The 18,481-nt window shown below is 41.8% G+C and overlaps 1 protein-coding gene across 1 annotated transcript; it reads left to right on the top strand.

Moving 5' to 3' along the window:
• The first annotated feature begins 205 nt into the window (after positions 1-205).
• On the top strand, positions 206-3,360 carry aar2 (AAR2 splicing factor). The gene is made up of 3 exons (XM_031316749.2): positions 206-1,344; positions 1,423-1,652; positions 2,280-3,360. Exons 1-3 carry the CDS (start codon positions 579-581, stop codon positions 2,445-2,447), a joined length of 1,164 nt encoding a protein of 387 aa, XP_031172609.1. The 5' UTR covers positions 206-578; the 3' UTR covers positions 2,448-3,360.
• Positions 3,361-18,481: the final 15,121 nt, after the last annotated feature.

Genomic DNA, 18,481 nt, shown 5'->3' with positions numbered 1-18,481 from the left:
CCTTGTTATAAAATAATAATAGAAAAAAACTGTATATGGTATTAAATTAACATTATAATCTAGTTAATCATATATTTTGGAGTGAGATGGTAGCTGCTCTCAAAGTAAACAATGGCTTTGTGCCTAAAGTCGACCTCCTCGGTAAAGCCCTTGTTGCTATACTTTTACTATAGAAGCGGAACACTTCTAATACAGCGCCGTTTCCGCCCGGAGCAGAAGATATGTTGCACAGCGTCGACCAAACGATTTTCTAGCCATACGAAACATCAACAACCAGCTACACGTTGCGGTAAATGCGCTTCAATACTAACGCCTTTATACAAATGTACGTTTAAAACTTAATTTAAAAGTATTTCCGTTATATTGTCTCGCTTACATTTTTACAGACAGACAAACTGCATCCATTTATAAAACATTTTTTTGTGTTAACTGTCGGACTTAGCCAGACATTTTGACGAAATCCTACGGAATGTTCTGGACATGAAAAACTCTGAAAGCGAAGTATAACGCTTGTGTTGCCTGGTTTGGTTTAGTCAGTAACGTTAAGCATACTTCAAGTAGCCCTTGACAGAGCAGACATGGCCAACAGCAACAGTGTAGACATGGATCCAGATGTTGCTCTGAGGCTGTTTAAAGAGGGAGCTACCCTGGTGTTGCTGGGTGTTCCTCAAGGTACAGAGCTAGGGATTGACTGCAAGAGTTGGCAGGTCGGTCCCCGCTTCAAGGGTGTGAAGATGATCCCCCCAGGCCTGCACTTCCTCCACTACAGCTCTGTTAACTCGCCAAGCTGTGGAGGAGAAATTGGCCCAAAGACAGGCCTCTTCCTCACTCTCAAACCCAAAGACATCATGTTGGCCAACTGGGATCCCAAAGAGGAAGATCTGGACTTCTCAGCCTCCCAAAACGAAGAGGAGGTGAGCCGGATCAGGGCGACCTTGCAAGACCTGGATCCTCACCTGGGGCCCTATCCGTACGAGGTGATGAGGAAATGGGTGTCCCTCACTGACCGTCTGAGTGAGGAGCTCGCCAATAACTTACAGCCTCTTTCAGGTCGAATATGTGCCTTTAGTGACGTCATCCCTGAGCTTCAGCTCAGACACACCAAAGACAGGGCAGAGCAGCCGAGGAATGACACAGCCTGTCAGAGCATGAAAGAGGGACTCAACAGGCTCCCCAGGATGAAGCAGAGGGAGGGGACAGAGTTGCGCTTCTCTGTTATCCCCGAGAAGAAATACCCTGCTGGGGCTACGCCGGCCGAGATCACCCAGTGCAGCCTGGACCTGAGCTATGCCCTAGAGACTGTGCTGGAGAAGAACCATGAGCTGCAGCCTCTCAACCTGCTAGGTATGTGTTCATCAAAATAGCACACGATTACATTTTTTCACATAAAAAGCTAACCACATTTCATCTCTCCCCTCTCAGGTGAGCTGCAGTTTGCCTTTGTGTGTTTCCTGATTGGAAATGTGTATGAGGGCTTTGAGCACTGGAAGAGTCTCCTCACTCTCCTTTGCCGATCAGAGGAGGCAATGCGAAAGCGCAAGGAGCTGTATCTGGGGCTCATTGCCGTGCTTTACCACCAGCTCGGAGAAATCCCACCTGACTTCTTTGTCGACATTGTGTCTCAGAGCAACTTCCTCACTTCCACACTGCAGGTAGATGCACAGAATCCCATAAATGCTGGGATAAACATGATCTCAAAGTACATACAAATGAAAGAAACAACCATGTAGTGTCTGTCAGAAGCTTTATCAGGATGCATAGACACAACAATTGTTCTGAGCTTCTTGTGATCTCAGTAGCATATCTAGTGGAAGGATCCCGGAAGTGGAAGTACAGTAGTTTATAATGTCCTATCAAATGTTTACTGTCCCATCTCAACATAAGGAAAAAAGAAAATACGCAATTTGTTTTTAGATTTATAATTGGCTTAATCACTGTAGAATTGTGAATGCATTTAACCTCTGAAATTAGAGACATATTAGACAAGTCAAGTCCTAGTATTTAAAAGATCAGGGTTCTTATTTATCAAGTGTATCAAGAGTAGCAAGGTAGTCCTTCCTGTCCTAAATTTCTCACATTGACCAGAAAAGTAATCTTATCTCCGCCAGGATGTCATAACCTGTTAGGAGTTCCCAGGAGGTGGAAAATAATACGGGAAATATTAACACACATTCCAGTTGTTTTGGAAATATAGAATGCCAAAGCGTTGCCTAAATTATTATTATTATGTATTATCAAGGATGTTCACATTTACAAATAATGACATTATTTTCTTACAGGACTTTTTCCAGTTTTCCAGTGGAGCTGGTATAGACGGCACACTGCGTAAGAGAGCAGAGAAGTTCAAAGCTCACCTGACTAAGAAGTTTCGCTGGGACTTTGATGCAGACTTGGACGACTGTGCCCCTGTGGTGGTGGAGCTGCCGGAAGGTGTTACAGTGGACTGAGACTGTGTGTAGTATGGATTCAGTGTACATGCTGGAACCATAAGCACTGAAATAATCTGACACTGAAGGAGAGCAGTGAAGCCTGGTATTTAACACCAGATCCAAAGGTTCTCAGGAGGCTTGAGGAAACTTAAACAACAACCTCTCTTAGTTTCAGTCACACCAGTAGTTCTCTAACAGTGTGTGTTGAGAGTGTTACATGTAGGCTGTACAACCCCTTCTCATATATGTACACATTTTGTACCCTTTTATGAACAAAGCAAACATCATTAAGTCATCTGAGGCGTTCAGTCATGGCAGAGCTGCATTGTACTAAATGTCAGCGGTGCCCTCTGGTGGTGGATTTCTCTAAGCTCAGCAAGCAAGTTGCCATGCATTACTCAACAGTTTTAGAACCCAATTACAGCCCATGAATTGCCAAAATCAACCCCCTAGTTGTTTTTAACCTCACTTAAGTTGGAGGGTTTCATTAATTAATGGCTATGCTAAGAATTATAAATGGTGTCATACACACAGCTGTTACCTTTATCAATTATGGAGAACTTGCATGTTCACCTCAACTGCCACATAATAACTGCATGGATGAGGACACACTTAGTGTAACCTTAATTTCACCAAACCTTATAACAATTCTAGATATACAGGATGTAGCTAGAAGAAAACAAAAGTATAGTATTGTGTGACTGTAGTAGTTCTATACCTCCTTATATTAAATTTAAATAGTTTTGTGTTTATTGATCATTTTTGTTGCCACACTGTGAAAATGACAAAATCACTGTTTGTAATGGTAAATTGTTTAAACAAAAAGACCACATCTGAGCTGTTTTCTTCAGAACCTTTCTTAAACTTAAGTTTTTTTTTAATGATTTATTGGATCCAAATTCCCCTGAATAAAAACACTTTTGATAGAAAATAGCTGTGTACTGCTTCCTCTCTGTCAGGGCCATCTAGTAAATGTTGATGCACGTTTGAATACCTGCCAGGAGTCTGTCTCTCTCGCCTCCACTAGATGGCATTCATGGGCTTTTTGTGAAATTTACAACTATGTTTCTTGATAAAGGTATTCATTGTAAATGTACTAATGTGCATTCACACAGAATGAAAAGCTGTTGTTTTCTGTGCTGGGGAAGAAGAACTAGGTTGGTTGGAATTGGCAGTGTTGCTCAGCATGACTGTTGGGTGGAAATCATCTTTAAGCTTTCTCTGATCTCAACAAAGATGATTTGTGAGGACTGACAGGTGGTAAATGTGGGGAGCACAGACAACAACTGGATGATATAATTACATGCAATTTATTAGCTGTGTGTGTGTGTGTGTTTGTCCCCTTCTTTGGCAGTGATGGATGGGACAGGCCTTGTGTTAGCCTGTTGGTCCATCAATCCATTCACTCGTTAATTTCTCCTCTGCCCTCCCTGAACCTTTTTTCTCTCCAGCTGGACTCTGCTTTGATATATCCCAGCTCTGTGAACCCATCTATAACCATAAAACTGTTATGAAAAGGACTAAAGCCATCTAATGCAATTATGTGTATCAATAGTCTTGGCTTGTTGATGGAGATCCAAATGCCAATAAAAGAAATCCATTCTCTTCCCAGAAGACAGATGGTATTGTGAAATCAATGGTAGTGTTAGGCTTTACGATGAAAACTCCCCCTTTTGAGAATTTTGAAAAATTTGTGGTCCACTCTGGGACCACTGGGGCCCTGTGCTGCTTGTTATTTTCTTTTTTAAATGCAATTAGATGGAGAAAATGGCTTGGAACACATGGTGGAAACATCACAGCACAACGTGGAAGGAAATGTACACCAATTATTGGTAGATTCAGGTCCCTCTCTGGGGATTAAGTACTGTACATTGTCAATGAAGACAGTCTCAGAAATTACACTTTTGGGACGTCCTTGGCGTTCCAGCCCCTCCATTATGGCTGAAATTACAGTGTACAGAAAGTCATAGGACAACTCATTAAGTCTCCAGCTTTTCTGTGCCGAACGTACTCTTTCACCCTCTGCAAACGCTCTCCTGCCATGATCCTGGTATGGCAACCAGTTTCCTTTTAATCTCTCTTATTTGTTTCGTTTGGTGTGGCCGCCCTGGGGAGTGAAGCACGCTGGGAAACGGATTGAGTTGATTGTGAAGAACCTCAAAGGCAAGCAGGCCCTGTCAGTCATGGTGGGGCTTTCTCTCCATTAGATGTGAGCTGGTCATTTTCATGGGGCTTCACAAGCTGCTCACCCTGCCAGTGTAAACACAAACCCCTCTGTTTCTTTCCCAGTCACTCACCGCTCTCCTCCCCCCCTCATGGCAGCAAGAAGGATGGATGTTGGTGTGCGTGCATGTGATTTCTTGACCGAGTATTGACTCCGGTTTTGATACTAATTATTGAGCAAATCAGGTGTTTATTAATTGACGCATTGGTTTGTGATCACCTAAGCATCTGCAATAAATGGGCAAATTAGAGTGATTTTCTTGTCCACTACAGTGGAAATTTAGAAATACAGTGAGAGATGTGCAGGATTATCAGCACCCAGAGGATCCGTTCTAGTTCACCGCTGTTGTTGCATTGCCGTGTGTTGTTGCATTTCCCCAAATACTGTATTTTTGTAGAAGTTTTAATTTTAGGTTGTCGTTTCTCATGTTCTCCATCTTTTTGTACAGATTACTTGCCAATTCTCTGCCTGCTCTTTGTCTTTCAACCATCGAGGTGAAGTCTGTTTCTTTCTATGACCACTTTAATGTATGGCTAGATGCATACGAATAGCCTGTCAAAAAGAGGGCTTTTTGGTAATTGCCTGTGTCTGTGGATTACACAAGGGAAAATATGTTGGTACAGAAGTGGAAAGAGGTGTTTACTCATTGACCCCTTTTTATTGTTTTGTGAAGAAAGTATAATTACAAACATTGGGCAGTGTGGTTTAGTTGTGGTGAAGTTTAGTTGTGGTGAAGTTTTCTTATAAACCAAATATGAAGGCATGTAAAGTTTGTGCATCTGTGGTGTGGATTCTGTTCTCTGTCCAGACATATCAGCTGCTGCTTCCTCTCACCTTTTTGTCTTGCACTTTTCCTTCAGTGTCTGCCTCATAAGTGTTGACTAGCCTGCCTGTAATCCCGCTGTATTCCCTTTCTTGTGCAGTACCAGCGGAGCTTCACATGTCTGACACGCATGACCCAAATGCGAGGCAGGCACGTGTACATTTTCCCAGGACGTGTATATGAGTGTGCGGTGTGGGGCGCGTGTACATTTTGAGCTCTGGTGCACAGACATATGGACAGGGGCAGGTGGGGGAGAACTAAAAGCGGGGATGGACGAGATTTTCCTCCTGGAAATTGTATACACACCAGGGAAGAGAGAGAGAGCGAGAGAGTGTGAACAATATGTTCTGTCATAGCGATCTGCTGAAGTGATTAAAGGCAGGAGCAAAAGGCAAGGCGGTAGACCTTTTGAGGTCTGGTCAGCAGGCATGTGTGTCTGTCAGTGTCTGTCTTTCTGATCATGTAGCATGAGGGCACAGCAGCTGGGCCATAAATGTCCCAGCCTAACTAACTCAAGTTGTAGAGGTGAAACAAGCACATGCTGTGATTAGCACACACACAGACACAGCAGCACAACAGAGGCAGAGATAACTTCTGCTGTCATGTCTCCCTGTTGTCACAGAGCTCATAAAAGTGTCTGCGCCTGTGCTGTATATCCTCCTTGAGAGTCTAACTAAACATTGGACGAGTCATTTTGAATCAAATACGGTTTGGACAAATCACAGTAAAGATGTTTTCCTGGTCCCTATTCCCCGTCCTCAGTCAATCAGATATCCTTCACTCTTCCCCACCTGCCCATCAGATGACTGATCCCTGACTTCCATTTTTAGTGTGTGTCAGTGTGTGTGTGTTGTCTTTGGCTATGGCACTGCAGCATGAACTCTGGCAGACCTTGTCACAGCAGAAAGGATTTGAATTCTGCTGCACCCCAAATACACACACACAACCTCTCCCTATTGCTCACTTTCTTTCTTACTGTGTGTGAGGGTTTTGAGGTGAAAGCAGACCCCTCCTGGTAGACCCACACCCAGGGGAGAACCCGCTGAATGGTAACAGGGTGGAGAGGAAGGGCAGGGGGGAAACCCTGAGCAGAACGGGCCTTTCAGATGGCGCTTTGAGGAGGATGAAAACATTCATCACTCACTGTTTTCTTCTGGGTCTTAAAGTCATTCCTGTTTTCTTCTGTCCTTTTCCAGCTTTCTTTCAATTTTTTCTTCACCCTCTACCGCCTGCACCAACATCCTCCACCTTGTAAATTATTTATATTCTAAATCTATTATTCAGACTTTTCTCTCTCACACACACACACACACACACACACACGCACAAAGCTTTACTTGAATTTTTACCCTTAATCTTAAAAAAAAGTGACTTCTTTGTCTGTGCCCCTCTGTGAAATTATCCCCCATTCTACCTGCCTCCAACCAATCAGGTATGATATACTAACTGTATGATGTCAGCAGCAGGTATTTCCAACATGAAATTGAAGATTCAAGGATTTCATACACAATATTTTCAGAAAAGGAAAAAATAATTGTTATAGCTTTTTCCCCAAAGTGAATACAAGTAATGCAGGTCATATAAATGATTAAATAATTTAGAAGAAAAAAAGTGCTTTCCTCTGTCTTAAAATGTGTCTTGCGACCTGTTGTAGGGGTCCTAACCCTTGGTTGGCTTTGCCTTGGCTTGTGTTGATTATTATCATTTTTTTTCTTGTGGAACAAAGAAAAAGAAAAAAAAAATCATTAAAGTGCCCATATTATGAAAAAATCACTTTTTCTGGGATTTGGGGTGTTATTTTGTGTCTCTGGTGCTTCCACACACATACAAACTTTGAAAAAAATCCATCCATGCTGTTTAGAGTGAGATACGGTTCCTGAATGTGTCCTGCCTTCAGTCTCTGGGTGAGCTGTTCAAAATCGGCGAAACGAGCAGGCTAACCGCAACCATTAGCTCGTAGCGGTAGCGTTAGCGTTAGCATGCTACCTCATTCTCAATAGCAAAGCACTGCTACAACACACACAAGTTCACCATAATCTACAAAAGAACTACTTACATGTGTGCCCTCATTTAGAAGTCTCCCAGCTAATCCTGCCTTGTAACTGACCGAAGTTGTAGAAACAGCCTTTCTTTTACTGTCTATGGAGCTAGCTAGCTGACATGATCTACATCTGAGCTACTGCGCATGTGCAGTGCAATCAAAGATAGTACAGAAGAAGAAGAAGAAAAGAGGTCTCACTCTGTAGCTAAAACAGAGACCAGGTGAAAAGAGGATCCGCAGCAGTGAGAGAGAGCGGTGCAGTACAACAAAAATATGGTGTTTTTTGAAAATTAAACCATGTAAACCTATTCTGGTACAACCTTAAAATACAATTATGAACCTGAAAATGAGCATAATATGGCTGCTTTAACTTCCTTTTTTGATGGTTAAATCTTCCCATTTATCTTAGAAAGTAAACTGAAAATAAAAAGTGCTCATGAGAATAATTCTTTTCAAGAGCTTAGTGAGTGAAAGACATTGACACATTGCACTTTAAAATAATGATTCAATCTGTTTTTCTGTTAAAACTGTAGAATTGAGCCTGCCAGTTCATTCTTGACCTTGTAAGTTGTAATTTTAACTTAATGATTTTAACCCAAGGTCCAATTACCAGCTTTTTGTGGAGCTTTCAACCACAATCCCTGGTGTTCATCAGCTAACACAAAAATCAATCCAAACTCAGTGAGAATGAGAACATTCATTTTTGAGACACTTTGCAGTAGCACTTTTCAAACTCCATCTGCCAATAAAGACTGTGATGTTGCTGAAAGCACTTTAAACAGGGGACCTTGAGTTAAGATTATTTGATGAAAAAAAACTCATTTGATTGAGCTCTTCATTGTCCCTTAATGTTTTTTTTCTGTTTTTCGTGTCACTTCGTCACAACTCTCCCTCCTCTCTCAGAAGGCAGTGCAGGTGTGCATAGTTCCCTCCTTATGCATCATGCTGTAGCTCATTCTGAAAAAAACGGTATTTGTTTTGAGACACAGGGAGCTTTTAAAAAAATCCCCTCGTCCCATGTTTTTTATTCCCGCATCTCTTTAATACAACAGTAAATCTTCCTCTTCCTCTGTGTTCTTTTTTCCCATCCCACTTTTTCCTACTGTATTCCACTTCCCCCATTCCTCTGCTTTCGCTGTCCAGGCTCAAGTTGAGTTATGGGACAATCATCCAGAGTAGCAGAGAGAGTTGAATCTGATCTGTTAGCAGTATTTCCTAGTTTGCTGTCCCTTCTCTATTCTGTACTCTCTAAAATATCAGCTCATAATCATTTGCAGACACAAAAAAACAATCACTTCTCATCAGGGTATGTTTAGTAGGGGTATTATGTAAATTACTCTTAATGACCATTTTCTTTAAAGTCTTTCCCTCCTGCTCTCCAGCTCCAACTCTCCCTCAGTGTTGCTGGCCAGAATCCCAGACACATCTCAGCTGAACGTCCCTAATCTGAGCCCTAGCTGTCTCCTGTCCTATCCTGCTGCTGTCACCACTGCAATTACGTCCGTCTAATTGGACAGGCTTCTGTCAGTGTGTGTGAGCGCGTATGCGGCTGGCTCCATGTTGTAGCCAGGCTTACTGGAGCCAGGTGGCCACGTGTTTGGCTCACACAACTATTTTTCTATCAATGTTAGACCATAGGCAATAAACAGCCATGTGATGCACACAACTCAAGGTTTGATATAACGCCAAAGACTTGGCAACACATGCATGGGAAGACATTAAATATTACCAGGAATGGGACATTTGACTGGTAGGTTTAGAAGTTTGGCTAAAGTTCGTATGCAGATATGACCAACATGGTTTGAGTTTATTCCAAGATGTTAATGGAACTGTGAAGAAGAAATAATGGCCATGAATCTGAGATTTTTGGCTAATGGCTAACACAGATAAACTGTAGTTGTGTGTTCACTGGGTCTCTGATGAGTAGGTTGGGCCTTGAAGCTGAAATGGGAGAGGCTCGAAGAGTCTGGGGTCATGGACCGCATTACAAAACTGAGAGACAAGTGAAAGTATAAAATCATTATAATAAAATGGCTTCAGCAACAATTCAGCAGTATGTTAGGTGTGGTGTAGTTTGGTATGTCAGCTTAAGGATAATTAAGGGGCTTAAGTCATTTAACTGAAATCACTAACAACTTGCAGAAGCTGCTCATCTGCCATGATGTCACTAAAAGCTGCAACAAAGCATTTTCATACCATAAATTTTACCACAAACACTTTGGCGAACAGCTCCCTCTCTCTGCAGCAAACCCAGAAGAAGCATCACTCAAATGTTTCCACGAAGACTCATTACTCTTGCTCTATCCTTCTTTCTTCTCCCCATGTCACCCTCTTTCTATTACAGGGCTATGTCTGGTGCTGCTGGTGATATTTACCTCTCTGACCTATGGTGTCTGGCCAGTAAACAGACTGGCCTGTGTCCTGGTCCGACCGACTCCATGTTTCTGCTCTCTGCTCCTTCTCCAAATCCGCATTACCACTGAACCACAGCTGGCTAATGAAAGTCAGGCCCTGACTACTCACAGAATGCCTGCACGCTAACTACTGGAGCGTCCTGACAGGAGTCAGAGAACTACTACTGTGGACCTGTGGACATGCCGGTGATTTTGGAGATCACAGTATAAACATTTAAGGTTGGATGCAATACAGAAACATCAGGACATGATTTTGCTCCCAATATCGAAATAATTTTGTACAGTATATTAGTCAATCCATTTGCTAACAACATACTGTATTTGTACGGGAAAAACAATTATGTCTCACTGTAGAACTGATGTTCATTTCAGCAAATGGAGCCCTTGGTAGATATTATATTGCCTTAACAAATGTGTGTGTGTGTATGTGTGTGTTGTGTGATTATGTATGTATGTATGTATGTATGTAAATGTGTGCTCAGAACACACACTAAAACTATTTCCTCTGTTTTGCCAGGTGGGGTGTCAGAACCTGACAAGGAGGGTCCACCTTTCTGTTCAGATTAAGGGTGTCTTGTTCTTGTAGTATCTTAAGGGAAGACGTCCAGTCCAAAGTAAACATTTGATCTGAGTGCTCATTCAGTCACATGCAGCTGGCTCTACAGTAAAGACGGTCTTGGCCTTATGAGTTTTATATACAGTAATGGAGAGTGAAGATATCCTTATGGCTAATGATATTCTACTCTCACAGCTTCCAGTCTGCATCCCTTCCTGCACCCCCAACACAAGGGCTGCCCGGATTCATGGGTAGACAAACAAAGACCCGGGCTGAGACGGAAACATGTGCAGTGATCTGGTTGCATTTAATGCTCAAAGAGCAAGGGGTCTTTTTTTTCAGAAGATTGGTGGTGGCTGTCACCTCGCAGTCTGAGGGGTGCACTCAGACATCCAACCTGTGCTTTACTGATGTTAGTCTTATAATGGCATGCCTAAATGACAAGTATAGAGAGTCAAAATAAGACATTTAAATTGTTCCTCCAAATGAAAAGATGAATTCATAAGCAATTGGTTTTGGTTAGATATTGCTGTGTAACTGACAACACTGAGTCTGTTCACTGACCGTATGATTTGTGTCTTCTTGTGCTACAGTTACACTGCGTTTTAGCATTAGCTATGTTCCTGTAATTGTCACTTGTGGGCGCAGTGGCCACTGTTTAGCAAAAGTTACACAGGCTCACTTCAAAACTCTTTGCCTCTTTAAGGTTGAAATACTATGCACATTTTTAGGTTCATACTTGTATTTTGGGTTTATCCTAGAACATGCTTTAATGTTAAAAAAAAAACATTATTTTTCTCATACTGTCTGTCTGAATACATCTGTATTGTCTGTCTGAAATGCTCCGTTTCTTTAAGTCCCCCTCCTGAAAAAGCCCAGTCTGCTCTGATTGTTTAGCATTTCCAGGTCTTCCACATCTGCGCTCTTGGCCTCTCTGCACCGCCATTGCAGCTGGGAAATAACTGTCACGGCACTGTAGCGGCTTTTTTAACCTATACTGTAGTTGTGACATCACTACAGTAGGGAAGTCCTGATGGCTTGTCTAAAGGCACCATTTTTTAATACGTGAATGTTTTGATGACTTTCACACAGGGGCGGACTGGGACAAAAATTCAGCCCTGGCACCGTAGTCACACCAGCCCACATTACCATGCAGCCCCACTCACGGCATTCACTAATTACATTTGTGTACAGATGGTGAAATAATATAAGCAGTACCTTATGTAACATATTTTTAAACATTTAATGTAAGTAACTGGCAAACAATGCTTACTACTTTTTAAAGAGCACACGTTTAAATTTTGAAAATTTGAGGGTAAAAGACTTCAATTCCTGCATTCTGATACATTTTGGGCACCAATTTATGGTAAAAATGTCTATATTTATGGCAAGCAAATCACAAAATTCTGGTGGCAGGTAACAATTTAAAATACAAAATACAGGCTAATGGAATATTATAATATTCAATAGTCCAGTAAAGAACATAAAACAACTGGACTTTGTCTGTCCGGCCCATGTCCCGGACGTGAAAGCCCCCTTTCACGTCCGGGACATGGGCCGGACAGACAAAGTCCAGTTGTTTTATGGGCTTTATGGTAACTTTTTCCCCCCAAAGAGCACGTTTTGCTCCCAAGTTGAAAAATGTAGGATTGACTTTCAGAGGCTACTGCTTTTACTGCTAAATTGTAGAATAACACAATCATGTTATGGATACAAAATGTTATGAAGTGTGTTTTCTACGTTCTATTGATCAAAAATGATGGTGCATGGATTTTGAGACTATTGTAACGGACCACCACAGTTCATGCATACATGTGAACCGCGGATTAATTGCAGAGTTAAACCTACAAAGTGTAAAATGTGACACTACGTGAATGGGGCACAGCAGAAAGACAGCGCAGAACGACGCTGCTTGTTCAGGGTTGTCATGTGTAGGCTACTCCTCTTCGCATCAGGTGTTAAAACCAACTGTACCAAAACACTGAATTAGACTACTATTTAACGCGACAACGAGACATTTTTAACCGGTAATGAAACGCACGGACCGACAGCAGTCAGAGCTCCGGCGAAGCACTGCGCCCGTCAGCAGCGGCTTCACGCTGCTGCAGCCGGTCCCCCAGAACATCATGATCACCGGGAGAGTCTGGTACAGCCTGAACCCTGCAAACGGAGATCCCGTTTGAAGATGAAGTGCTTGATTTTGACTGAACGTCCCAATTTGAGTAACTTCTGATTGGGTCGGTCGGCCCATCTCGGGACCAGGCCGGCCGTTGCCGACTGGCCAAATGCTTAATAATAATAATAATAATAATAATAATTATTATTATTATTAATATTAATATTATTATTATGATTATAACCATAGTGAAATCGCGCAAGCGATAAAAAATGGACTATGCGCTGTCGGTCTGTAAAGACAATTCATTTGTATATTTAAAAAAAAAAAAATCTGACCGGCCCACATTAAAAAAATTGGTCCGGCCCCTCTGGCATTTGCCAGATTTGCCAGATGGCCAATCCGCCCCTGCTTTCACAGTATTTATACAGCACCTCGACCTGCTTTGTAATAAAAAAATATATGGAAATCTAACTTTTTACTATATGGGACCTTTAAAATGGTAGAGACAAAATAAGGTCCTCATTATATAAAACAAAACAAAGCTAGTTATTTGGTTTAATAAATAGTATAAAAAAAGCTTACTGTTTTGAGGAGAGATGGATGATCTTATGTTCAAAGATAGGCAGGGGAATTATCCATATGTTTAAACATTTCACATCCACTGACCACAGGTATGATGTACAGGCTTTTATCAAAAGATGAGGGATAAAATGTGACACAAACAATAAGCTTTGGAGACTCATCAGCTGACACCTCTGCTTCTGTAAAATGTATTTTTTCTCTTTTAATTGTGAAAAACAAATACAATTTTACACAGCTCTCAGCATCTGTTACACTTGAAGGTTTTTGGAGAATGTGAGAGGTAATTAAGAGTGGACAATTCTTTTTCTTTTTCACATTGTTTCCGCTTGGTTTTATCTTTGTGTACAAGTGTTTGTTTCTCCTTTAATTTGAAAGGCAGTGTTTCACTCTTCACTTTTCTTTTGGCAGCCCTGTCAGTCCCATAAAAGCAATGGAATGATTGGCAAATCGGTTTCTATCACACCCAACCAAAATGGAGTCCAGCTTTTCACACAATTATTTCACACGCCCCACAGAGACCTCAGTCTCCAGCAAGGACATGGGCGCTTATTGTAGATGTGTTTGTTTGGGTTTTAATGCTGAGAAGAAAAGACATCTTAACGTTTTATGAGTCAAGGGTTTTGTGACTGGGACAAGAGTACTGTGAGGCAATATATCAAACGTATACATACCATATAAAACATATTTCCCTTTGGGATGCACTGCTGACACCTACATGCTTTAGTGGGATTGGGGGCTAATCTAACAGCATTCCTGAGTGGTCCAATTGGGAATTGCTTCAGTTGTAGCCATACCTCAGTTTCAGCAGTAGTGCTGCTGTGCTTAGTGGATACAGTCTGCCTAAAGTTAAATATCTGGCCAATGCACAAATTCTTACCTTAATAACCAATAGCCTGAGAAAACACATGGCACATCAGGGTTTCTTAATCCAAACCACACAAATGTACTTACATGTGCATGCATGCACTCTCTTTCTTTCTCACACACACACACACACACACACACACACACACACACACACACACACACACACACACACACACACACACACACACACACACAATGTGTCATGTGACTGTCACATGTTATGTGATTGCTGTGGCAGATATCCTTCATATCCTGTCCAGATTTGTTAGTCTTTCAGATTCCTGGATGAGGGGCTAAATCCATACTGCTCTGGGAGGCTAAAATTTTTTTTCTTTCTTTCATTAAACCAAATCATCTCCAGTCCAGGCAAAGGAACCCTTTTCAAAGCCACCAGGGACATTATCAACCCTACAAGCAAAACACTCCACTGTCAGATCATCAAACACATGTGTCCGAGATGAACATAACTGGGAGCAGAAGAAGATATTCTTAATTTGAGAGTATGAATACTTACTAAAAACATTTCCGTTGGAACCTGCCAAGCTTTGTATTTAAAACCTGCCAAGAAGGAGAAACAGTAAATGGGAATTAACTCAAAAGGAAGTTCATTAGCACAGCATGCCTCTGGTGAAAAGCTTGAGAGCCCGTGTAATAGGCATGAAGGTATTTTGAATGATTAATGGACTCGGTAGATGGGGGGGCTTTGGGTCATGGGATCTGGGTTGGGGTCAAGGACAAGGTCTAGGGGATCATGGATTTACCACATTCACACTGCAAGAAAGTTAGTTGATGGGTTGCTTTGTTTTGATAAATTGTTGTTGATGCAAAAGGACATGTTGTGATGTTACAGTACAGCTAAGTTTTGAACAGGAAAATAGTTCCTGATTTTTTGGTGTTTTTCATAACTTCCGTTGTACTGATATATGTATAAACCAAGGCTCTCTATCAGTATTTTACTAGAAGTACCATTAAAAACACAGCCATGATCTGCTGACTTTCTCTCTCCTTAAATTAAAGGGGTGGTTCAGAATTTTGGACATAGGACCTCATTTCCAAGTTAGCCAGTGTGTTATTTATCAGTGGAGACCGTTTTTAACACTTTTCATCCAGTCCTTCCAGTTGCAGAGTTCGCTGGTGCTAGGCTAGCGCAAGTCAACAGTATCTGCTAGCCTGCCACTAAAAACAGTCTTACCCACTCCACAGTACATGCAAAAAAATAATAACGCCAGACTATCGATGTAAATGTCTGTGTTGATAGAATAATGTTAGAAATAAAACTACCCTTGCATCTCAATGATCGCATTACATTTTGAGGGACTAGTTTCTCTGCAGCGGCAGAATTTTACTTTGCTCCGGTTAGTAGTACTGCGCCGAAAAGTAAACAGAGAAGCACACACCAGTCGGGACACCTAGTAGTAGCCTAGTACAGTGGTATTGAAGCATTGGATTAGAAACTAAAGACTAGACAACATGGTGTTTCAGTGTGCATTTAGAAATTGTAAAAATAAACCGATGGGCATTACAAAGTTTCCACAAATTTCCATTGGGAGATCCAGAAAGGAACCAACTGTGGCTTCTTGCTGCTGGCTTGGATATCAAGGCGGAGACTCTACTCAAGTGGCAAATGTGTAGTGATCATTTTAGACCAGACGACTTTGAAAAACCCCGCAATCTAAAGGACCACAAGTCACTGACAATGAATGCGGTTCCATCCGTCTTTCCAGATGCACCAACAGCTACTGATGAACAGGTAATAACTTTTGGTAGTCTACTCTAGCTAATACAGCTAGCCCCTTTCATAACGTTAGCCTAGCTGCTACTGATAGATTGAGACTGACAACGTTAGTGAAGATGACGTTACAGTTCAATGCATTGTGGAGAGTGACGTTAGCTAACGGTATAGCTACACTCTCGGTAGATACCTGGCTGGGCTAACCGCTAACTTTAGGTAATTGCTGACAGAAAAGTCATGTAAGCTCGGACAGTTTACATGCAAATTGCAGCAGCAGGTAAATAAACTTGTGTGATTGTCATGGAAACCGACTTTCTCAGTAGCCTAGGTAATATCACTCCGCCGCTGCTGTAGCCTATGCTACCAACTACAGGGAACAAAGTATAACTATTGCAATGCGATGCAAGGGTAGTTTTATTTCTAACATTATTCTATCAACACAGACATTTACATCGATAGTCTGGCGTTATAAGTTTTTTACCTTGGGTGTACTGTGGAGTGGGAAAGACTTTTTAGTGGCAGGCTAGCAGATACTGTTGACTTGCGCTAGCCTAGTGTTACCGGCACCAGACCTAGGGGGAATCTGGACCGGCAGCAATGGCTACACAGGCTAGGAAGCACTGCGTAGCTTAAGAAAACTGTGAATCAACAGAGAGCACGTTGGCGTGTTGCTCACGGCAAAGCTTGTTTATTTCTGAAACAATTGCATACAGTTCCCATACATTCACATTGTCTCTATGTATTAACTCTGATAAAAGTGCACGTTAAGATGATAATAAAATGTTTAAAAATTAAATAAATGGTGTAACAAAACTGATGAAAAATAATATGAAACAGTCTGACAGAAAATAAATGCACATAAATTCAAATGTATGTAATTTAACACATATTACACATACAAGACTTGGCTTGATTTAAAATACTAAAAGATACCAAAATAATATAACTTCACTTCACATTCACTGGACTCGGACACCTACAGTCTTTGACATATAACCAATGCTATCCTGCTAACACAAATTTAACCGTAGCATAATACACACCCATACATACAACATTCTTACACATCATGTTCTTTCATACACATGCACTTAATATTAGCGCTTGACAAGATGGCGTCGCCATGTTACTGAATGACCGGGAATGTAAAACTAGCTTGAAACAGTATTTCTCATCACCATTTCCTCACTGCTGGCTGGCTAATACTCTGAACAAAAGATAGAACATATTTTCTTATGTTACAGGATGCTAATATCAATAACTTACACTTACAAACTACTATGAAAAACTACATTGTAAAACCTAAGTTCATAAGAACTACTCAGCCTGCCGACACTGGTCAGAACAACTAGCTTCAAAGTTACGCTTTTTACTCCTAAAACGAACACCTCAAAATCAGCTCACAACATCACACAACGATTTCTATAACATTTAGATAATCTGCTGATACAAGCAGTATGAGAATACAATATACAATACAATGTGAAAAAGTGAGTTTTTCAGTACCTGTGAATCAACAGAGAGCACGTTAGCGTATTGCTTACGGCAAAGCTTGTTTATTTCTGAGCTGCGCATGAGCAGAGCTAAGAGCTACGGTCTCCCTAATGGATCCACAGCAGCGCCATAGCGCCATCTACTGACGTGGAAGCGTAATAGCTTCAATAAGTCTGTAAGGATTAGTTACAAGGGTTCAAATATTAAACAAAAATGGGGGGGGGGGGTCTGTTTAAACAAAAACTAAACATACAGCCTTTTCAACCTACTACACTCTCCCCCGCTTCAAAAGATGTCTCCAGACATCTAGAACCAAGAATTCAGATGGTCAATGTACAGTCTATTGTATTACTACATTGTATATCTTTAATATCACTACATACAGGTCTTTGTCTAACATGTCCACATTGGTGTGGGGTAATAACAGGGTTCAGGACCAGCTGGGTAAAGTGGCATGGAGTAAGGGACACAGGCATACATCAGGTTTACTCCTGGCCTCCAGGGCTGCAAGGAAGGCTGGCCAAGGTGGTTATATGTGAGCATCTCTCGAGGTTTCACTGCTCGGTTTGACCTCCTGACAGGCGGTACTTCCTCTTCTGGTGGCTCTGCGGCAGTCTCACTATCGTCCACCTGCTCTTCTGAACTGGAATCCTCCATAGTGTTATCCCTCGCTGGTTCCTCATGTATTTCCTCAGCTGGTGGTGTAGCAGCCGGTACCTGCCTCTGCACTCGATCTGGCAGTACCAAAATTGCGATGTAGGACACGGAGGGTTCGTTCTCCTGTTTCTGGTTGAACACGGTACACAGGTCCATCTCCAATTTTTTCAACAACGCGGTGAATTCTCTTTTCCCAGTAAGCACGAAGTTTGCCTGGGCCTCTCTGACAGATTTCTGATAAGCACCCATCTGGACTGTGGTTCTTGCCCCGGTTTCAGGTCAAAGAGTAAATCAACAGGCAAGCGTGGGGCTCTTCCATACAGCAGAAAGAACGGTGAATAGCCTGTTCCTTCATGTCTTGTACAGTTGTACGCGTGAACTATGTGGGGCAGGTGATCCTTCCATTCAGTCTTTTTCTCCTCTTGCAAAGTGCGGAGCATCTGTAGAAGTGTCCTGTTCAGATGCTCAATGGGATTCCCCTGGGGATGATAGGGGGTGGTTTGAGAGTGAGCAATCCCTGCCAGCTGCTGGAGTCTCTGGAAA

This window comes from Sander lucioperca, chromosome 12 (genome assembly GCF_008315115.2).
Source record: "Sander lucioperca isolate FBNREF2018 chromosome 12, SLUC_FBN_1.2, whole genome shotgun sequence".
Classification (NCBI taxonomy): Eukaryota; Metazoa; Chordata; class Actinopteri; order Perciformes; family Percidae; genus Sander; species Sander lucioperca.
This window is presented reverse-complemented; position numbering and strand designations above follow the sequence as displayed.

Excerpts from the sequence above, each read along its gene's own strand:
- aar2 (XM_031316749.2), top strand. The coding sequence starts at position 579 with ATGGCCAACAGCAACAGTGTAGACATGGATCCAGATGTTGCTCTGAGG. Across the intron at positions 1,345-1,422 it reads GCAGCCTCTCAACCTGCTAG|GTGAGCTGCAGTTTGCCTTT; the intron begins GTATGTGTTCAT and ends CTCCCCTCTCAG. Across the intron at positions 1,653-2,279 it reads TCCTCACTTCCACACTGCAG|GACTTTTTCCAGTTTTCCAG; the intron begins GTAGATGCACAG and ends ATTTTCTTACAG.